The 22,525-nt window shown below is 36.8% G+C and overlaps 1 protein-coding gene across 1 annotated transcript in view; it reads left to right on the top strand.

Annotated features, from left to right (window-relative positions):
- Window positions 1-1,485: 1,485 nt before the first annotated feature.
- LOC102221597 (USP6 N-terminal-like protein) overlaps window positions 1,486-22,525 on the top strand; it is a 25,866-nt gene continuing 4,826 nt past the window's right edge. Inside the window, exons 1-9 of the mRNA XM_005808854.2 lie at window positions 1,486-1,873; window positions 14,712-14,785; window positions 15,221-15,306; window positions 16,453-16,492; window positions 16,584-16,664; window positions 17,015-17,122; window positions 17,248-17,357; window positions 19,667-19,715; window positions 22,183-22,303. Of these exons, the coding sequence (XP_005808911.1) occupies window positions 14,720-14,785; window positions 15,221-15,306; window positions 16,453-16,492; window positions 16,584-16,664; window positions 17,015-17,122; window positions 17,248-17,357; window positions 19,667-19,715; window positions 22,183-22,303 (661 nt within the window). The 5' untranslated portion in view covers window positions 1,486-1,873; window positions 14,712-14,719. The remainder of the gene's footprint in view (window positions 1,874-14,711; window positions 14,786-15,220; window positions 15,307-16,452; window positions 16,493-16,583; window positions 16,665-17,014; window positions 17,123-17,247; window positions 17,358-19,666; window positions 19,716-22,182; window positions 22,304-22,525) is intronic.

The following is a 22,525-nucleotide window of genomic DNA, read 5'->3' as shown; positions in this document are numbered from 1 at the left end:
GGCGAAATAAACAAACTTCAGACTTTTCACACTGGCCAATCTACACCTACGAATATACTTTAATCTAAACCATGCTATTACATCTCTATGCCTATTTTTGGCCATTGTTTTGTTGGAAGTGGACTTTACTTCCAAATAACTTCTACAATGTTCTTTACCCTGCCATACAAAAGCATTCCCACAGCATGATGCTGCCATCACCATGTTTCACGGTGTAATCATGGTAGTGTGTTTAGGGTGATCTGCAGTGTTGATTTTCCATCAGGTCAAAAGGTTCTGTTCTGTTTTCTTCTGATCAAAGTTCATTTTTCCACATTGGCTGTTTCCTCTCCATGGTTTGTGGCAATTTTTTAAGATGAACTTTTTGCTAACAAAATAAAATATTACGATGGAAAATGCCAGATAAAACATAAAAGGTTTGTCTTTTAATCAACACTGTGTTTGACTTTCATTCTGATTTTACAGTAAGTCACAAAGGTCCAGTGACTTTATCAGCCATCCATCCATTGGGGAGTTGGTCACAGAGCTAGTGGCCTAAGTAGGGAGGGCCAGACTTCCCAAAGCGTTCCCAGGTCAGGGAACATTTTGTAAAATACCATTATTGGTTTAACATTTTGTAATAAAGAAGATACATTTTTAAAGAAATGCATATTTTTAAAAATTAAAATGATTTATATGAATGTAAAATATTTTCTTGGCTTATTGGAATATTGTTTTATATTGCCATGATAACATAGCACATTTACACCCTCTTAACACCAGAATTGTATATTACCACGTGGATTTATTTAAATTTTTATAGCTTCAGGATTGTCGAAAACAAAACAAACACATAAGTGGTTCTTTCTTTCTTTCTTTCTTTCTTTTTTTTTTTACAAAACATGTTCCTTTCAGTATAAAGCATTTTCATTGTAAAAAAAAAAAGTCACTTCCAATGCAAAACAAATGCCAAAACCCAAATCCAGTCTGCACTGGCAAAATGATGATTTAAGAAGCAAGTACAAATTATTTGTTAAATGTTCAAATAATCCAGGTCATCCAGTAGAAAAGGAACAGTTGTATAATGAATTACTGTTTGAATTATGTTGACATCAACACAATTTCTCATTCTTGAATTATGGTGAATGTTGTCAACACAACATGTATCACTACTGTTTGACCAGCAGATGGCGACAAATAACTTCCTCTGGGGAAGATAATTCATTATTTCATTTATTTTTAAGTAAAACTTTAAAACATATATGTGTTTAACATAGAACATTGAAAACGTTCTATATTCTATGTAGACATAGAACATATTGCACGTTGAAAGTTATGCATTTCAACATAACAGCATATGTTTAAATGTCACAAAAACAAGTATGTAAATATTTCCCATTAGTATTAAATTGGTTGGAGAAGAAACAAACAACAGGCAAACTGATGCAATTTCAATTCAACTTCTTTCTGTTTTGTTGTCTTTTTCTCCTTTTTTTGTGTCGAATGCACAAGTCACAACCTACCGCGGCTCGGGTCAGTTCCTGCAAAGCAAACACGAAACCCACGCTCAGAGCTCCATTCTCGGGTCCGCGAGACACGCCCCTCGCGCCGCTGTCGCCGTTCAGCCGTTTTGTCAGACAGCTGCATCCAGCTCGCGCTTCGCCTCGCGGCTTGTTCAGAGTTTGGCAGGGGAGCAGGGTGACTCGGTCCCTTTGACCTGCATCGATTTCAGCGAAGCTTGTCCGCACACAGAACCGGAGGGGGGGGGAAGCTTTTATCTCTGCGACAACATCTGTGTGGCGGCTCCCCTTTGACAGCGAGGGAGAGAATGAGAATAGAGGATTTAGTTTCTTCCTGTAGGTACAGACGAGCAGAGGAAAAGTCACTCCTAAAGGTAAGCAGTGGCGACGGTGGATGTTTGCACGTTGTGAGTTTTGAAATTGTTGGAGCTAGAAGCGCCGTTTGAGAGCTCAAGAGACTAATTTCCTAATATGGACCTGTCATTTTTGCTCAGTTATTTCCCAACAACTAAATAAATCAGTTTGGAGAGAATGCAGCGACTGATCACACGTGTATAGCCCCTGCCAATGTAATCTATTAGAAATGGGGTTTTTTTCTATAAACTGTTACTATTGAATTTAAGTGTAGACGGATATCGTAATTTTCTCTCTGCGGTAGAAGCTATGAATAAGGTCTTCTCTAGGGGAATTTCTGATTCTGCAACACTGTCTTTGGGCTTTCCAGCGGGTCAAAACACCGAGTTCACTGTGGTGAGGAAAGAAGGTAAATGTGTAGGCCGTATGCTGGCACGTTATTCTCAAAACTCAGTCAATACGCACTGTTCTGAGTATTGTGAAATCAGGAAGCATAACTTCACATCTTCACATGGATTAAATACCAAAAGTAAACATGCTTTTAGGCCTTTGAATAAGAAGGATTACAGAGACAGATTCTCCAGCAATCAGAAGTAGGCCAGTGACTGGTGAGTGTGTCACATGCCATGTGTGGTCTTCTTTGAAAGGGTAAAGCAGGCCATCTCAGAGTGTTAAATGTGGGGTGGGGGAGGCTACAGTCTGGGTGAAGGGTCTCCACCAGGATGCAGCTTTCCTTTACCATCACATGCCTGTTGTCTTTTACAGTCAATTATAAGTGTTTAAGGCAACTCCGCTTTCCATTTTTAGTTTCTAAAGACATTTCACCTCTCTTCTATAAGGCTCTGAAGGTTCCAAACATTGCTTTTATCAAGGCAGAGTTTTATCTTGGAGTAAATGTAATTTTTCCCCCTAATTTGCCACATTAGATAGCAACTTTCTTAAATAACCAGTAACCAGTAATATGCATCTTAAAGCTGCAGTATGTAACTTCAACTAAAAAAAATTGACTTTTACATATTTGTTAAAGTACTTTCCTGCTACTATGATGACAGGAAAGTATGAGACCGATATTATGTAACATAAATAAATAAAATCTCAAGCTCTTACACTTCCTCCCAGTGCTTCTGTTGCCATCAGCAGAAATGCACAGTTCCTGGTCAAAAACAACCAGTCAGAGCCACTGAGCCAGGTAGAAGGTCTTAGCTCTGTGAGTCACGGTCATGCAGATGTTACTCAATGTACTAATGGCAGAGAAACAACTTTCCATTCCAGGAAAACTGTTTATACGCCTTCATTTATACACCTTCATGGGTGACCATGCTGGCAGGCTCTGCTATTGGGAAGGAGCTATGGCAGCAGAGACCAAGTGGGAAGATATGAGCAGTGTGTACACATGCGTGATTGACAGTACTAAGATCCTCCTCCTCGCTTTGATTGGTTGGTGGTGTATTACTGTCATTGACTGGGAGAAGGCACGGGAGCAGAATTCATTTTTCACAGATTATCTGTCCCATACTGACACGACATTGTGACAGTTTTAACAAATGTGTAAAAACCATATTTTAAAAAAAAATTAAAGTTACATACTGCAGCTTCAATGCTACACTCAAAACGTTTCTGTAACTAAAACAGAAAGAAAAATACATTGCTAGCCAATCTTAATGCTATACACGAAGTTACTGCTCTACATTTGATCAAATAAAGAAAAAACAAGTCTAAGTGTATTCCAAACAAATAAATACTTACAAGGATGAACGTTTTCCAAGGTACAAGGCCTTTAAATTCAGTGTTCATGAGCCGTTTACGTTCTCGTAACTGTCTAAATTCTTGTTGACAAGGTTACCGGAGATAAATGGTCAAAGATAGTTTGCTGCTTAGAGAGATCACTCAGTCATGTTTCCGCAAAAACAGAGTGACAAAGATTGTTTGTAACACAATGTCACACTCTGATCAAATTTCAAACCCCCCAGATTTGAACCATTCTCAGCATAAATTCAGTCATGCAGTTTGTTAGCTATGAACTTATTTGCCAACTTAATAAAGTGAAACTGTTTTAAGATTTTAAATGAATTTGACTTACTGGCATCACAATACCACATGGTTATTTTCAAGCGTACAGAAACTCTTCAACCAGTTAAGCCAGCCATGTTCTGTACAGATGTTACTTTTCACAAATGAAGCCAGCATCAGGGATCCACATGATGTGTGGATCGGAACTTGGCAAGGTTGTTTCTAAGTGTCACAGATGAAATATGTGTTGGACTTTGGCACAAATTTGCCATAAGATGCCTTATCAGTTTGGTATTTTGAGGTGTCACCTGCAATGAACTAGCTACTGTTGATGTCTAGTGGCATATACGCAGTGGTCTATTTCAATAGATCAATGCATTCTGCCTCAAAGCAAAAAAATAAAAAAAGGTTCAGAAACTAGAAGTTTTAGCCGTTTACTTGGCCTCCAGATTCCGCAAATCTTAATCCAGTCAAGTATATGTGAGATGGGCTGGATGAACAAATCCGATCCATGACTGCCTCACGTCACAACTTGCTGGACTTAAAAGATCTGCTGCTAACATCTTGGTGCCAGATTCTACAGCACACCAACAGGGCTCTGGTGAAGTCCATGTCTCGTTGGGTCAGAACTGTTTAGGGAGAAAAGTGCTAGTGCTTGTGAGTCACTTGTACACTGAATATCTCTTCAGTCGTGGACAACAACAACAATAAAGCAGTTAAGGATTCAAAGTTTTGTTTTCTTTCTTCTTAAAATCTCCTGAAAACCTTTAGCTTTGAGTTGGAATAGAGCTGTGTGACTTCAAGAAGTATAAAACTTTGTTGTTAGACAATGATCTGACAAACCGCTCTTTTACCAGCTGAAGTCACATCCGAGGCAGAGCATGTGATCTTATTTTTGCTTGTGAATAAGCCTCTGGCAATATTAGTCTCTTTATCAAACTTTTTTTCCAAGCTAGAATCTATGATTGAATTTTCATTACTCTTAGTCAAAGTCAGCTTTACTCTCTGACTTTGTGTAAAAGCATTTAAGCACATAGAGCAGCTGTGGAAGCAAGAACCAGAAGTGCATTTTAATTAAGCTATAAATAAGTTAACTAATAACGAGTCAGTAGGAATGGATAGTTTTTTTTCTTCTTCCTTTTCTGGTTCGGCCAAAAGCTTTCAGTCAGTAGCATACATTGTATTCACATGTGATAATATTATTTCACAAGGAAGGCAACAATAGCCTTTTTCTCTGCTTGAATGGAGGCTTTATGATGGACGTCAAAGGGCTACAAATGTACCAGTCTCCCAAAATGCACCAAATGGTGATGCTTTAAGCCAACTATAAAAACAGGCATTATTCTTGCTTTGTGGCTCAAAAATGTTAGAATTTTAGTCTGGACTCTTCAGATGTTTTAAAAAGGACTTGGGACTTTTCTACTCACTGGAAAATAATTATTTGCATATGCTGGACCACACGGGCTATTACACGACTTCCTGTTAGAGACAAACAGTCAAACTCACACCTACTTATCTTCTCTAAGTTAAATCTGCATGTGTGTTACTCCAGATAAAAATGAACATTTTACCAACTCTGATCTGTCAATACTGCTTGTTGCTAGGCAATATCTTCATTATTCATCATTTTACTAAAAATATGTTTTTCCGGTGTCAGCATAAAAATTAATTGAGCAACACATTTGTACTGGGAGTGTTGAACAGTATATCAGGCTTAAATTTTGTCATGATTTCTGCTGACTAAAGTCTCTGCTGTGAAATTGCACTTTTTCTTTATTGGGTCAGTTTGCTGAAAGCAGACTTTGTGCTTGCCAACAGGAAGACATGCCAGCTCAAAGCAGGCAAGGGTCTTTCAGAGTCATCAAAATTCATGGTGCTTTGCAAAAGCCTTTATACCCCTTGGAATTTTTCACATTTTGTCACATTGCAATCACAACCTTTAGTGTATTTTCTGATACAAAGTTTTGCATAAGTGTGAAATGAGAGAAAATATGAAGCTGTTTTCTGCTCAGAGAAATCAGAAAATTATGTTGTGGATTTGGATTCCAAAACCAGCTTTTATTGCAGTTGGTGCAGATCTTTTGGGAATGTCTCTAACCAGTTCCCAAATCTTTAAACATTCTTCTTTGCAAATTTGTTCAGTGCCAATGAGATTGGATGGAGAACACCAGTCAACCATCAAATTTCAAGTTTCAAATTCTCAACTTGATTTACCAGTGAACTTTTGACCAGTCTTTTGACCCCTCTTAGATGTGAAGGTGCTTTGGTCTGAACCATCCAACTGTGGCTTTGCCTGTTTGCTACTGGTCATTGTCCTGCAGAAAGCTGATTTTTGCAGCCTCTAACAAGTCTTCCAGGATTTCTTTGTATTTAGTTCTATGATCCATTTTCCCACCAACTCCGGCCAGATTCCATCTCCCTATTTCAGATAAACAGCTCCAGATCAGGATGTCACTACCAAGTTTCAGAGTGTGAATGATGTGTTTGAAGCGGTACATAGTGTTTATTTTCTGCTGCACATAGTGTTTTGAATGTATGCTAAAACTACCACATTTTGACCTTATCTGATCAGAGCAACTTTTTTTACATATCTGCTGTGTTCCCTACTTAGAATTCAGCTAGCCATGCTTACTGGTTGTTCTGCATTGCAGTAAATTGGCCTGCCTTGTACAGAACGGAGTAAATTTGTCCTGTGATTCTTTGGTTTCCATTACATATAGCTATTTCGAGCTACTTATCACTGGGGTTGTTGATGTCACACTGTTTTAGAGTGTGAGTTGTCACCATCTCTTAAGAAATGAGTGATAGCTCCATGGGATAATAGTTGTAGACCGAGCATTCTTTGGCATTTCTGTAAAGGCTATATTTGGTTATCTTGGAATTTCCCATTCATGTTATGATCATGTCAGGTCACTTTGTCTCTTTTTTACATGCCACTTTGACTTAGTTTTTGCTCCAAACACTCAATCTCCTTCTGTTGTTAAGGAAGCTACACATTCCGTCCTGTTTACGGCTGTTTCCTTTGCAAGTACTTCAGATGTCTACTTTTGTTCTTTTAAACATAAATTCTATCCAAACTCACAAAACAGTTTGTCATTTATGATTGGCCTTTAACTCAAGTAGTTAAAGACTGTAGTTGGGTAGCTTACATTGTTCGCTCTGGGATTTATTGAATTATTTTTCCCGTGTGTAAAAGTTGCACTGTTATTCCACTTTGATATCTTATGCACATAGAATATGAACTTTATTTCTTATTTTGTGATTTACTGAAAATTTGAATGATAAATCAGGTCTGAAGAGAACAGTTTGTCTGTAAATAAAAAAGCAGCTTCAAAAAAACAAGCTGTGATGTACGTATGTTGCAAATAAAGCACATTGTGTACTTCTTGTATTAATTGGATAAAAGTTTTTTCTTATGGTCTCAATGCTTATGTTATGACTGCATTCATGCCAGTAAGAAGATCCAGTTATGAGAATGTGGCTTTCCCAACAGGGTCCGGTGGTTTTGTGTGTTTATGATTACTGTTCCCTTGACATTTCTGTCCTCTTCATACCACACTTTCCAAGCGTCCTGCTGCTCCAGAAGGCAATGCTTTCCCTGATTGGCCCACTATAATCAAACATCTTAACCTTTCTGTTATTATAAATAGACTTCCCCACCTTCATTTTCTTCAACTGGAAACTGCTTTAAGGTTGGGTCAGATGCAAGGTGGGGTAACCCAACTTCCTCTGCCTCCAGCATGTTTTTTCCCCTTTGCTAATGTAAAAAAAAAAAGGTTTTGGTGCTTGAATGTAGGTATTATTACTGGGGAATTTTTGTTTTTTTTAGCTATTTAAGTCAAAAAGCATTGGGAAAATAAGAATAGAGCATCAGGCTGGACAGAAACCCCCTTGGGAACACAGTTATTCTGAGTCCTGTGCCATTCCCAAGTTGCCTTGCTCTGGATGTCTGCATAGTTCATGTGTTCTTTCTATTTTCTATGTATAAACAGTACAGGAAGACTCCACATCCCCTGTACTGTGTTTGTCTCTAAAAATTCCCAGAAGTAGTATTTTATGTCATTGATCCAACAGAGTATTATAATTGCATTTTTAAATATCAACTTCTATTTCCTATTGTAGCACAGTTTGCTTCAGTTTTTGTAGAAAGAAGATTAATAGAATATAATTACTTTATTCATCCCAGCAGGGAAATTATTTAAGTTCATGTACAGTTTGTTCTGCTTTGTTGTGAGTCAACAGACTGTATGAGAAAGTACTTTGAGGAACCCAGGGGTAAGGCAAACAGGTCTTCACTGTCACACCGTCACTAAGAAGAAACATATCTGCTCAGGAGAGGCTTTGATTGTTTTGTCTGAAGAAGGCTGATGGTAGTGTTACTTTTACACTAAATATTTATTGCGCAGTTCTCAAGCATCATAAAAATAGAGACAAGAGCAAACTGTAACGCTTTTTATGCAACATATAATGGTTTTAGTTTTGTTTAATAAGATATTGGCGTGAGTTTTAAATATTTTAAGATTTTTAAAAAAAAATCCTGTTCTAGGATAACCATTTTTCTTCCAAACAATTAAACACCCCAGTAGCATGACTCCTCAACTGCCATTTTTTACAGTGGGGGAGAGTTTATACCTGTTCAGAGCACGTTGTTTTATATATTTACTCTACATTGCTTGTTACAAACTGAAAAATTTGCTTCTTACAGGTTTCTACTAGCCAGTAATCCATAAAGGGAAGATCTGGGGTGTACATCACTTATACCACTGTGCTCCTCCAGAGTTACCACAAGCCTCATTCTTGATTTTTACCAGTCAGTTTAAATGGACTGCCATCCTCTTTTCAGTTTGCAGAGAACAATTTAACAATGCACTGTGAGATGTTCAAAGCTTAGGATGTAGTTTTGGAACTCTTTGTGTTCGTCTATCACATAAAATTTGAATGTAATATGATACGTCTTAGTTTGTGGTTGTGACATAAAATTTTCAAGAGCACAAATACTTTGAACCAATATGTTCTTTAAGCATATTGAACTTAAAGAAAATTCTCAGAAACAGCACACTGGAGACTGTGCTGTTTCTGAGAATCTTATTCCAAAACCTTCCTCTAAAGAAAGAGAGAGCTGTTGAACATCCTGTGAGAGCTTGCTTTGATTTGCTGTGGGGTGACTTGGTAATTCATGGTTTTTGAAGGGGCTTCCTTTTAATTACGTGGATCTTATAAAATGCCAGAACATGTTAATGTGGTGAAAGAAAATTCAACAAAAAATGTGGTGAGGGTGGCCTTGATTGTGAGAGTAAGTGTGAAATTATATGGACTTTGGATAGGAACTCCATTACTTACATTTCTTTACTACTTGCTAAAAATAGAAACATCACCTCCCTGTGATGCTAGCGCTCTCTTGCTGCTCTCTTCTCTTTTATTTTTGGTTTGGGCTGAACACAAGTTCACTTTAATGGACACTTTGTACTTCTGACTCCCATTACAAATCTAGAGCTCCGAAGCCATCTGGGACCAGAAACCTCTTCATGTGGAAATTGAAGTCATGTGGCAGCTTGTTAGCTTACTTCTTTCAAATGGAATGATTTGAGTGGTGTTTACCACCATGAAGCTCAGCATTAAGCTAATGTCATGATGAGGATAAAACCATATGCTGCATTGGAAGGCATTTTTATTTCTTAATAACATGAAAGGGTTCTATACTAACCAGCGTAAAAACCCAGATTTGATGTGGGTGGGTTTTTATAACATAAAAAGTACCTTAGTCCTACAAATGCAAGCTGACAGAATTCATGTGACTTGTCATAAGTTGACATAGTTTATGTAACCTAAATGCTAAAAAAGTATTTACTCACTCACATGTCTCTTTTTTGACAGGCTGAACGATTTAAAATTTAATATCAAATGAGTATAATCTGGGAAAATACAAGTGATCATTTCACTTATGGAGCGAACGTTTTCCAACCCAAACTGGACCTGTGAAAATTAATTGCTCCTTAAACCTGGATAGCTTTTTTTCTTAATAAATCAAAACAGTTTTTTTATTGTCCCTGTTTATCTGTAATTTTTAGTAGATCTGAAGCATTTTACGTGTAATGAAATCAAAAGCCATTAAGAGTGTCTTCATTGCACATGTGCTTAAGGTTGTCATTCCCAAGTGAGTTAACGTTAGTCACAGATTATGCCGATTGTACTATAGAGATAAGAGAATCATCCAATAAGGGTTTGTGTGTTGCCTGACTACATATCCGCAGCTTGTTTGGTCTGAGTCAGTGTTCTTTGGCTTCTGTACAATTTTCTACTCATCCTGTGGTAAGAAGTCCTAAGCGTCTGCCCTCCTCCGAGTCATGCAATCAACATTTTGGGGTTAGCTTTTGAGTGCTAGTCAAGCAGCCTGAATTAAGATTTAATCTGAATTCGGTAATCCATAAACTAATCTTTTGAGGTTTTAATGCAACAACTACCTACCGTACTTGGTAAAGAAGAGTCACGTTAGATTAACATCCTTCTGCCTTCACCACACCCTGAGGTGTGGTGAAGGCGTCCGGAAACTGGGTTTCACCCTCTAAAGCACACACTGAACACATGTGAATATACACACACCTTACTGTTCAGCACAGCTCTTGTCCTGAGTTTTTCCATAGCCCCACAGTTTTCTGACTGTTTCCAGACTCTTTCTAATCTCAGGCTTTCATTCTTCTCGTGCTGTTGTATAATCCTCATCCTCAAATCGGATTCCATACAGATTAAGACTGATTAAAGACCAAAAGACAGATGACAAAAAAGTTAAAATATGACCAGAAAAAGCACATCAATTTTTTTTCAGGACAGCTAGTGATGTGTTTTGCATTTAAGTTGGTTTACAAAATAAGTTTTCTGTTAGACAAGATAATTAATTACAATTTTGTTATCCGTTTACAGTTTAATTGCATTTTTATCTTATTTATTTTACCCACCCATGTTTTTACCAACTGATTTTTTTTGTTTCTTTGTTTGTTTTACCTCTGACTTCTTTCGTGATGCTTTTAACGCGCAGTGTGCAAAACGTGGAGAGGAAATTTTGTTGATAAATCGGTAAAGGAAGTCTTGACTGCCGCCCCTCTTTCTACAACCCTGTGATTAGCTGAGTGTGATTCAGAATGCTTTGCAAGCTGTTTGTGGTTGCAACGAGGCACTGAGAGCATATATACGCAAGCTCAGTTTAGAGCTCTATGTCATAACAGGAAATGATGTCACAACAGCATGAGGCTCAAGGCAGCTTGTCCTATCAACAAACAAATTGGCAAAATGTTTGCTCTGTGAAAAAACCTTTCTCTCATTGTATGTTTATTATCTATAAGCATTCAAACACTCTGCCCTCTATCCACACAATTTTGCTTTAGACACTCCATCCTGCTGGTGGTTCGGTATTTGTTGCCCCTCAGCCCCAAGTCTGTGAACTTCTCAGCTTCCTGTCAACCATTTGCTTTCATTTGTTTGTTTAATCTTTTCTAATATTTAGCCTATGTGTGGTAAAGTTCATGTGAAGTGACCATAACTTGTGTTTTAAAAGCAAAGTCTGCCATTGGCCAGAAAAAGGCTTTACCAGTAGGATAACCCAGTTTGTTGTCCCATTATTGTTCTTACTAAACCTGTTATTGAAGGAGTGGCAGCCACTGGTTTCCTTTCTTCCTAACACAATAGTATCAGCGTTCAGGAGACTCAGCACAGGAAGTACGCGTCCACTACCTAAGTAAAAAAAAAAACAGCAGACCTGTTATGGTAATTTATCTAGTTTGCATCAATAAAAAGGAGCTTAATTAGTAGCTGAATCATGTATTAGGGTGGAACTTTGCTTAAATATGCTGTTCATGTGTAGCAGCATAACAAATGAATATTAAAACCCAGGAAAATGTTTTTTTTATTAACACTTTACCCAACATATCGGACTGTTCAGCTGAATCTCTCAAAATAGACGAGGTTATTGTCAGGTCAGTGGTATCTCCTCAGACTGTTTTCAGGGTTTACAGACCCCTGAAGGTATACTGAAAGTGTGAGAATCAGAGCTGAGATAAATATAAAAAGGGAAGTTGTAAGAAAAGAAAAAAACATAAAGCAGCTGAGTGCATCTGATAAATTCTTGGCATGCATTGACCACCTGTGCAGAGAAAAGATTCTGATGTTTTAATAGTAGAGAGTTGCAGCTTTGAAAAAGGTGCTCTTTAAGAAAAACCAAAAACAATGCTTACAATAGTTAGGTGCTATATTTTAGCGCTTCCTCTCAACAGCTGAAAACTAACAGTACTGATAGCATGTTATAGTTGTATATAAACAACATATTACAAGAAAAACTAAACCTATTTTTGACAAAAGTGTGTTTGTCTTGTTTTTTTAATTTCTGTTGCATTTTAAGTTTTTTCAAATTGAAACAAAAAAGACCTTGAACTATGTCTGGAAAAAGAAAAGGTTATTGTTTGAGGAAACAACTGCTCTCCCATCTGCCGCCTTTTGGCATGGCGCACACTGCATGATGTTTGCCTCGATCCAGCATCATCAACGGTGTTCCTCAGGGTATACCATTTGTTGTCATGCACTCATTTTTAGACTCTATATGATTCTTTAAAACAAACACTATTCTCCCCCACAAAGTTAGGAGGAGTTCTAAAGTATATCTGATTAGCTGTAATTTTTGCTTACATGGTTTTGGTGTTTTCCTGCCTATGTAGAAAATAGGTTTCCTGCACATATGTTTTGTTTTTTGTTTTTTTGCCTAAAATGAGTATCAGCGTTGGTGGAAGTTCTTTAGCTGATTCTTTATCATCTATAGTTGTTGCACTAAAAAGAGGAAGAATGTCCAAGACTCTACATGTTTGTGTAGAGTCTTTTATCTTCCAATATGTTTTGGAGGCATGGAAAGAATTTGTGTTTTTCTTATCCAAACATGACTTTTAAATGCTGATTGACTAAATAAACCACAAGCCCACTCTCACTCTGAAACCACTTCACTGAAGCACACAGTCATTGAAAGCTAGAGAGTGAGGCCAGACTTCAGATAAAAAATAAATAAATAAATAAAGGAGGATCTTTTGTTAATATTTGAATATATATTTCTCTTTGTGCTACGGCATCATCTTTCTTCATAATCATGCCAGTTTTTGTTGCATACAATGGGCTGCGTGAATTAATATTAGTGTTACTGTGTGCGTGTGTGCACACAACTACATATGTGTATGAAACAAACTATTGATAGGTTAGTCTGTTTCACACCTTATGTGAATAGCTGCTATCAGACCCTTACATTCTCTGTAAAGTCATTGGCTACTATGGGTATACTTTCTCTATTTATATCAAGTAAATTTAAGCACTGCTTCCTGAAAACTGCTTGACCGCATAACAGTATGATGAAACTTAGGAAGATTATTTTTGCAGTTTTACACGATACTTCTGCAAAGAGGGGAGACAGAGTTGAAAACCTGTTTAGAAATATTCCACATCGCAAGTTACTCTGTGTTGTAACAGATTAAATGTTTCAGTTTATACACATGTCAGATAAATAAGATGAAACATTAACAGTTTACAAAAGGAACTGGTTTTAAAACTTTTCAAACAGGACATTATCTTCTGCTTTTATAACCATATCAAAACTGAGACATAATGATTCCTATACGTCTGTTATCATGACCAAACACATTAACATTCTTTTGAAAGACTAGTGTGCATTCCTAAAAATACCTTGATATCATAAACTGTTCTATCAACAAACCGATGTTCAGAGTTTATCACTTCACACTTAAAGACCGTATGCACTGTACCATTCACAAGCACACATACACCTTGACCATTTTCACATTTTGTCACAAATGACAAACTACAGTATTTCACTGTCATTTCACACAAAGTACTACAGAAAATGGGAAGCAGATGAGAATGGCTACAATGTTTTTAAGATATAGCTACATCACAAATATAAAATGAAAGTCTGACATGCACCAAACACACTACATTTTATTTGGGAGTCTCAGAATCAAGGCAATTGATTGCAAATGCATGTTTTTCAAATGTTATGCTTTTAAAAGAAAAATATTCGTGTATCGTTTTTGCAATTCTTCATTACTTTGTGTTGGCCTGCCATATGAAATGCTGACATAATACACAGAAGCTTGTGACAAAGAACAATTCAAGAATTATAATACTTTTGCAAAGCACAAGATAATGTACTAGCTGGAAGTTGAATGTTCATCCAAGATCTTGTTGAATGAAGATCTTGTGGTCCTGTAGCACAGCCTTTACTGTTCAAAGTTATTGTTTCACAGGACACATGCTGTACTTTGCACGCTTTTAAATTTAGATGAGTTTCTCTGGAAATTTTTTTGATTCATAATTGACTCAAAATTATGAATTCATAATTTATGAATTATAATTAACTGGCGATACCAGTTAATTATACATTCTAATTGTTGTTTCTGTTAGACCTCCTTGAAAATTCAGTGTGGGTTTTTGTTCCATATTCTTTTTTTCAAGCGGAACCAAAGGCAGTTTCTTTGTTAGTAATGTGATTGTAAGATCTGATGCTAATTCAGTAGGCTAATTCATTATCTATTTCCTGATAATGAAATAGATATATAATAGTGACAATATCTCCAAAAGATCTTATCCATCAGTAGTGCATAAAGAGCACAGTATGACAATATATGAATTTTATCAGCTATATTCATCATGCTGTACACCTTTTTGTAGATTATTCTATTTACTTGCCTAAATATCAAAACAACCTCTGAAAACAATTAAGTTTGCTCTATAAGAAAAATTGTCCTTTTCATATTTGGATGTCAATTGCATTAACTGAGACCTTGTTTTTCTGCCTGCTTCTAGATTTTGACATGAAGAAGGATATAGATGTATTGATAGCAGAAGAACGGGCAGAAATTATCAGTAAATATGACAAGGTAAGTTGATGGCCTACGATTGTATCTTTTGTACAAATGCAACAGATGATGCATTTGGATGTGTGGTTTATAAATCGATATTGGAAAATATTTCACTAGGAAATTACAAATGAGGTTTCTTTTAGAGTGACAATGAAATCACCAACCACTTCGTATTGAATCAGAATGATATGATGTCAGTCTTCAAATTTAATGGCTGGATTTTCTTTAGAATCTCAAAAATATCAGGCTTTATGTCAACTATCTTCACTGGGATTATAATTTACAATGAATCCCTAAACTTTGGTGCCATTAACAAAGGTGAATTTGTTTCAGGTTGCTTTCCTTGTATATAAACCTTAAGCTGGAATAAAATGGGTTAAAGGTAAACATTTAGTGACAAAGCAGCATGCCCTAATCTTCTCAATCTGGACTACATGTGTTTTGTTTTTTTAGGGCAGGCAAGAGGGCGTCAGCATTAACCCATGGGAGGACGCTGACTTTAGCATCTATAAAGTCACTGACCGCTTCGGCTTCCTGCAGTAAGTAACTTTAAAACTGGGTTGTTGTCATTTTATTTCATAATGTGAAATCCATGAGTGAGATGTTTCTGTCTACTCATTAATAGTATAAATTTAACTGCTTTCCGGCTCTTAATGACTTGGAATTGTTGCTTTTCCTGGGGAACGATTATGCAACTAACAACTTTAAAGAGTTAAAAAAAACCCAAGAATTTTCAAGTTTTAATTTATTCAGAATTTCCTATGATCAAAAGGTTAAGATTATGCCCACACAAGACGAAATATGCATACATGTACATATCTGCCCACAAATTTGGTTAAACGTCTCTTTGTTTTTTTGCAGTGAAGCCACATAAATTTTGTAACCATCAAAAAACTTTTAGCAAAATTCTGACTGGATTTTTGCTGCCATCAAGATTGATTGAAACTTGTAGTTAACCACATAGAACCTTGGTCAGAAGAGAAAATAACAAACACGATGTTTGACGGAAGGTAAAAAATTATGTTAAGGATTCGAGGTGAAGCTGTTGATCTTAGGAACACCACGTGTCAGTCATGGTGGTAGTAGCATTAGACTGTAGGGATATTTTTCTGCAACTGGTTCTGGTGTGCTGCACAAAGTATAATGAAATGCTGGGACTAGCTTTAATTTCTTCAACTTTCTCCCACATAAACAGGCAGACAGTGAAATCTCAGACAATAACCAGGATATTGATCCCAACTGAAAATCAAAGCTGGTTTTGCAGTGGAAAGCTAGATGGTGATAACTTTATCAATCAAATTTTTATTATTTGTTGATTGGTACAAAAAGCAATGTAACATTTTCTATGTGAGACTTTTAACCATACATTATCAATGATCTATTAATATAGTTGAAATTTTATTTCATTGTTTGTTTAATTTAGTCCAGTTTGTAGATTAAAGTTAGTGCTAAATGTAAACTTAAACAATTAATAAAAAAGACCACGTATATCATTATTGTCTAAAAAAAACGGTAATTCAAATGCATCAGTATAATCACAAAATTTCTGTGTATGAAGAGTGTATCTAAACTCCTGACCATAGCATCTGCTTTTTTACAACTTTCTGTCTTGTGAATTTTTCACTTCATCATAACTATTTAAAGCGAATAATTGCATCACTGATACACATATATTTCTGCTCCAGTGAGGAAGAACTGCCGACACCCACTGCACTTGAAGAGAAGGTAGGGACTTTCTTTACTGCTCATGTAATACATTTTTGCCCTCTCACTCATGCATTGAGCATTTATGATGTTCTATGTTTTGCCTTTTCAGCAAAAGCAACAGGAGTTGGAGCGAGTGGAGAAATGGCTGAAGATGGTGAAGAAATGGGACAAATACAAGAACAGTGAAAAGGTTAAGAGCGGCTCCCATGAGATACCAGCATGCCATCTCAATTTAGCATTGTGATGCTAAATTGAGCATCAATATTTTTTTCATTCTGCTATGGGATGTTTAATTTCCATGCCTTTATATAATCTATTTTCCATTACCTTTTATAGCGTTGCTCATTTTCTTATTTACCACCCACCCACCGCCACCATCTTTTCCCCGTTTTCTGTGGTCAGCCACAAAAGAGAAATGACTACAAGCAAAAGTTCTTAACCTTTGAGATTTGGAAGTGGAATATACATGAATCTGCGCCTTTCTCCTGTGATTGCTGTGGTGAAGATTGATTGCATATTGTTACATATTGTGTATTTCAGCTGGTGAAGCGTGTGTATAAAGGCATTCCTCTGCAGCTGAGAGGCCAAGCGTGGGCCTTGCTTTTGGAGATCGAAAGAGTCAAGCAAGACAATCCGGGAAAATATGAGGTACGTGTTTTTTTTTTAATTATTATTACAAGGACAATAGTTGGTAGTGTTTAATTATACTTTCAAGAAAGTTTGGATTTTAACAACTGATGGATGGTATTGTGGAAAAATCTTCTGTGGTCCAGAAAATGAAACAGCAGGCTCGAAACTTCTCAACAGAGATCAAGCAGATAGATCTGGACGTCAACAGAACATTCAGGAACCACATCATGTTCATGGACCGCTTTGGAGTGAAGTGAGTTCTTCATTTGCATTTCAGTTTTCTGTTATTATTCACTTTATTGTTTACAGCATTTTTCAATATAATTTTAATAATTTTAACTTCCTTCCTATCTTTGGCTCAATCCAAACATCTACTTGTAGACAATATTATTTTTGACATAATGTTTTGGGTGTTTTATGTAAATATTGATGAAAAACTTTCAGGACTTCCTTTTGTTTCCATGTCAGCTGCTGTGCATTGTTGTTTTCTGACATCTCACATGTTTTTTGATTTGCCCCAAGTGGGATTCCTGCAGGGTGTGACCTCTGGCCTAAACTATAAAGCACACTACGCAGTTACAAAAAAACAGAGTGGTGGTTTCCTTCTCTCAGCATTTTATTAGCCTTCCTGTCAGCGCACAAAGCCCCACAGGAAATGGCGCTCACACAGAATGTGCACCGGTACAAAGGCACATGTGCAAAAATACTCCTGCAGCAAACAGTGACAGATTTCACACCAATTCAGAGACCTATTCAAAACTTTATATTTTTCTGTTATTATTATTATTATTATTATTATTTTTAATTAGAGGCAGTTGCAGAAGCCACTTTTTGTATCTCTGATTGTAGAAGAGTGCTCTCATCCTTTCCTTTGTAATGTACTTCCCCTTGAATTCAAAGCTGCTGAGTCCTAAACAGACCAAAACACTGCTTCATCCTGCCTGACTACCCACTCCTTCCCTGCGAGTCAACAGCTGTCTCACAGACACTGAGACACTGACAGCTATTTAAAGCTCCTTTCCTGTCTCTGACACTGGACATGTATTTGTCATTGAGGCCTACAGGGGAAACATCCTCTTTACATTTACATTATGTTTTTCTTAATGCCCCCCTCTGCCCTCACTCACAAACACATTCACATGTGCAAACAATGGGTGCTTTGTGCCGACTGTAAAGCTTTTGAGTCTCAAGATGTAATCCGACAGATGCACACCACAAAATGCTTGAGTCAGAAAGGCTTGATTGAAGATGCAAGAGTCTAGAGTTTTGCGAAATTGTTTATCCCTCTTATTGTTTCCTCATTTTTAAACATCAATCACAATCTTCAGTTTGTTTGATTAAGATTTTAAGGAAAAAAAGTATAATATAATTGGAATGTAAAAGGAAATGGCATGTTCAACTTCCTTTATTCAAGTATCCCTGGGAAAAAAAATTGCGCTATCACCTAATTATGAAAAAGAGCCCAATATTTTTTTAGTTTCAGTATAATTGCAGCTCTTCTAATGAGACCTGAGATGTCTCATTAGACAGGCCACACAATACAGGTCAGTGATAAGGTTGTAGGGACGTTTTGTGAAGTTATAACACAAAATCCCAATCTTTAAACATGTGACTGAGAACCATTCAATCCATTATCTGTAAATAAAGAGGATTGCACAACTGCAAACCTACCAAGGCATGACCTATCCACCTATACTGATAGGCAGGGCAGGAAGATTAATCAAAGAAGCAGACAGGAGGCCCATGCTAGGTCAGGGATGGTTGGAGAGATCCATAGCTCATGTGGGAGAATCTGTTGACAGGACAAGAACTAGTACTTGTGGTTTCCACAAAGCTGCCTTTGATGGACAAGTGGTGAGAAGAAATGTACTATTGACAGAAAACCATAAAAGTTATGTTTGTAGTTTCTGAGAAATTATATGAATAAAAATAACAAACATGTGGAAGAAGTTGCTCCGGTTAGAGGAGACCAAAACAGAACATTTTTCCCTACACTCAAAATGTAGTGTCTGGCTGGACAAAAAAAAAGTAACATTACCTGAACATACTGTAAAATCCCCACATATAAGAAGGTTGTGGTGGTGGCAGCATCACGCTGTAGAAACGCTTTTCTCCAACTGGGGGAGTAGATTTGAAGATGAATAGGTGCAGGGCAATATCTGGGAAAAAAAATCAGTGAGAGGCTGAAAATGAAATGACTTTAGCGGGAAACTCAACAGCCAGCAGAACAACAACCCAACACACAGGGCCAGAGCTGAGTGGTCAAAGTCCAGACCCAAATTCAGACGAGAATGTGTTGCAAGACTTGAAAATTGCTCGTCACCAAAAGCAACTGAACTTGTTAATATAAGAACACACAAGCAGTGGTAGTAGTAACATGGACTAACATACATACTGTATATATGTAACATAAAAGAACTGCTAGCATTAACATAGAGAGCACTTAAAACAGTCTTTATATGATCCCTCTGGATAATATTCCTGTGAGTTTCACTGCTCTCATGATTGTCTCAGGAACCACATCCTTGTTTAAACAGTTTTTTTTTTCTGTTCCCTCTCCAGGCAGCAGGCACTGTTTCACGTATTGGCCGCTTACTCTGTCTACAACACGGTAAGTGTTTTCTGACAATCTAAATGTCAGAAAACACTCTAAATCTAACCAAGAGTTGTTATGTTTTTCTTTTGCGTGCACTAGCCTTGCATTTGAAAGTAACACATCGGTGGAGCACCAACCACAAGTCCATCAGTGGCATTGGTGTCTTTTCAGTTTCGGTAGAGCTGGCTAAGCATTATAGACCCATCTTTGTTCTTGCTCTGTATTTGGAGCTTTTATTTATGAGTGTGGTTTAGCCTGAATCTGCTCCATCAGAATTTACCAGTCCGACCACCAGCAACTATTCATCTACGTACTTAATTAAACCAAACTCTTATAAAGAGTTTGGTTTATATAACTGAAATGAGATAATAATGACATTGCTCTTGTTTTCATTTTCAAGGAAAAACTATTCTCTAATAAATAATCTATGCTTCTAACCAATAATCCAATAATGTTCACCATCCTAATTTGTCATTGTAAACTCAAGTTACTGTATTTCTATGAAATCAAATATCCTGCTATTACCAATATTAAAAAGAAAAAGGAAGTCTTGTTGAACAAAGTGATTCAGTATTCGATCAGTTAGATTTAGAGGTAATATTACTATGTAAATATATCTATTTGGTAATTATAACTGCAGTCACACATTCTTGGAGCTTGTTTTTCTTATGTGTGGGGCTTAGCCAGAAACAGGATAATTGTTCAATTAGTATGTTTACAGTATCGACATTCTACAATACAGACCATTTACCATTTTACATCGGTTTCTTTTCTATCTTTGCTCTATTATTAAATCCACGTTAAACCCATATCTGGTAATGAGATTATTTTGTATAGATTTTGACAACTTTTCTCCCATGCCTGTTCTAAGATGTGTAAAGCCTTGAAATAAGTAAAATTTTACAGCAGTAGCATGATCACAATCTAAAACACAAAATAGAGAAAAATTTATTCTATGTTTATGGGTTTTGACAAATTTACTGGTGCCACAAATATTAATTCCCTTTACAATGTCTTTCAAAGAAATTGAAGTATTTTTTTATAGTTATACTTTGATTTAAACTCATTAGTAATCCATAGATTTCCCTTTGGTGTAGAAATATGACCTGATTCAGAGGCTAATTTCTTTTACCCACTGGGCTGGATAAAAATCCATATTTGTGTTCCCACTACTTAGGTCTTAACATACTGTATCTCTTCCTGTCTGTGAACGTGAACTGTTTGGACCTTGTAAACAAGTGACCACCCCTGTTTATACTATTTCAAACTCTGCTGAACGATCCCGCTCCATTCAGAGATGTATGGTTTTCACTAAGACGCATGGTCACCTCTTAGTGATAAAACACTTATTTCTTAACTTTTTCTCTCCACCCAACTGAATAAAATAATTCAAATGAAAGATTTTGCTTCTCTACAATTCTCTGCGTGACAATATGGTACCGCAACAAGCCTTTGGCTACAAATTTATCCTCATCTGTAAATGCTAAATGCTTATTTTATCTCATCCATTATGAGAGATTATTCTAGAAGATCTGATCACCGTATCTTTTCATGACACAGAAGAAATATTCTTCCAGTAAATTCAGCTACTATTAGCTTCACAGGAAATTATGTAATAGCTGTTACTATTTCTAAAGTCTACCAGACTGAACATTTCTTGTATCCACTTTAAGGCCCTCATATTTCTGCATCTAATACATGTTCAGAAATGTACTCCCGTGTTTAAGAGGGTCGAGTTAACATTTGTCTAGATAAAGATGGCTGTTGTCTACCCAGCAGTCTAAATACTACCCCACACAAAGGACTGTTTTTCTGATAGAGGATTTTTTCATCAGTTTCTCTGTATTAGAGGTGCATGAGCCAGAGGAAATGGGCATGCGTTGCTCCTTTTTTCTCCCTTTCCCACTCTTCTCACACAACGCTCAAAAGAAATTGGGTCAGTGGGAGAGCTAAGAGAGAAAAAGAAAAGGCAAAATAGAGAGGAGGATGTTTGACTTTTTCACATATGTGCTGGTAGAGAAAAATGTAGGGAATGTGCAGTTTAACCTCTCTTTAACCCTAATTATACTTACCGTTTGGCCTTGAAAGGATACATTTTGGGTTTCTATTTCTATCTGCAAAGTAAATCCTCCTTAATATGGACAGATACCATGTGCGTGACTGTGTTTGCCAATGCCAAGGGCTTGTTCCATGTAAATCAGTGAATCATTCTGATGTCAGCTTAGTGGTAATTCAACAGGAAAACATAATACTGAAAATGCATGTGTATCACTGTAAATATTTGAAAATGTTCACTGTAAATTGTTGTTCAAAAATTAAGTAGAGCTATTCAGTTTGTTTATACAGTTACATCAGACTTTCAGGTGCTATCTAGCCGTTATATTTTGACCTATATAAATGTGCTTTATTAAATAATGATGAGTCCCTCTCATTTGTCCACTCTGTTTGACTTAAACACTTTGCTCGGCTGTTTTTGTTCCAGGAGGTTAGCTACTGCCAGGGGATGAGTCAGATCGCTGCAATTCTACTCATGTACCTAAACGAGGAAGATGCCTTCTGGGCTTTATCCCAGCTCCTTACTGACAGCAAGCACTCCATGCACGGTAACAATAATGAGAAGACACAGATGTACAAAAATAAAAGGCTGGCCAATGTTTTTTTTCTCTCTTTTAACTATCTTTGGCAGTGGCCAAAATCACCCTCAGTGCAGATTTCTTTAATTTACAGATTAAAGAATTAATCTTCTTGTGAAAACTGCACGTTTTTATTCGGGTTATGTTTGTCTGGTGGAAAAGTGTGTTTGATTTAAGCATTTGAGTGTTACA

This window comes from Xiphophorus maculatus, chromosome 2, assembly GCF_002775205.1.
Source record: "Xiphophorus maculatus strain JP 163 A chromosome 2, X_maculatus-5.0-male, whole genome shotgun sequence".
NCBI lineage: Eukaryota > Metazoa > Chordata > Actinopteri > Cyprinodontiformes > Poeciliidae > Xiphophorus > Xiphophorus maculatus.
This window is presented reverse-complemented; position numbering and strand designations above follow the sequence as displayed.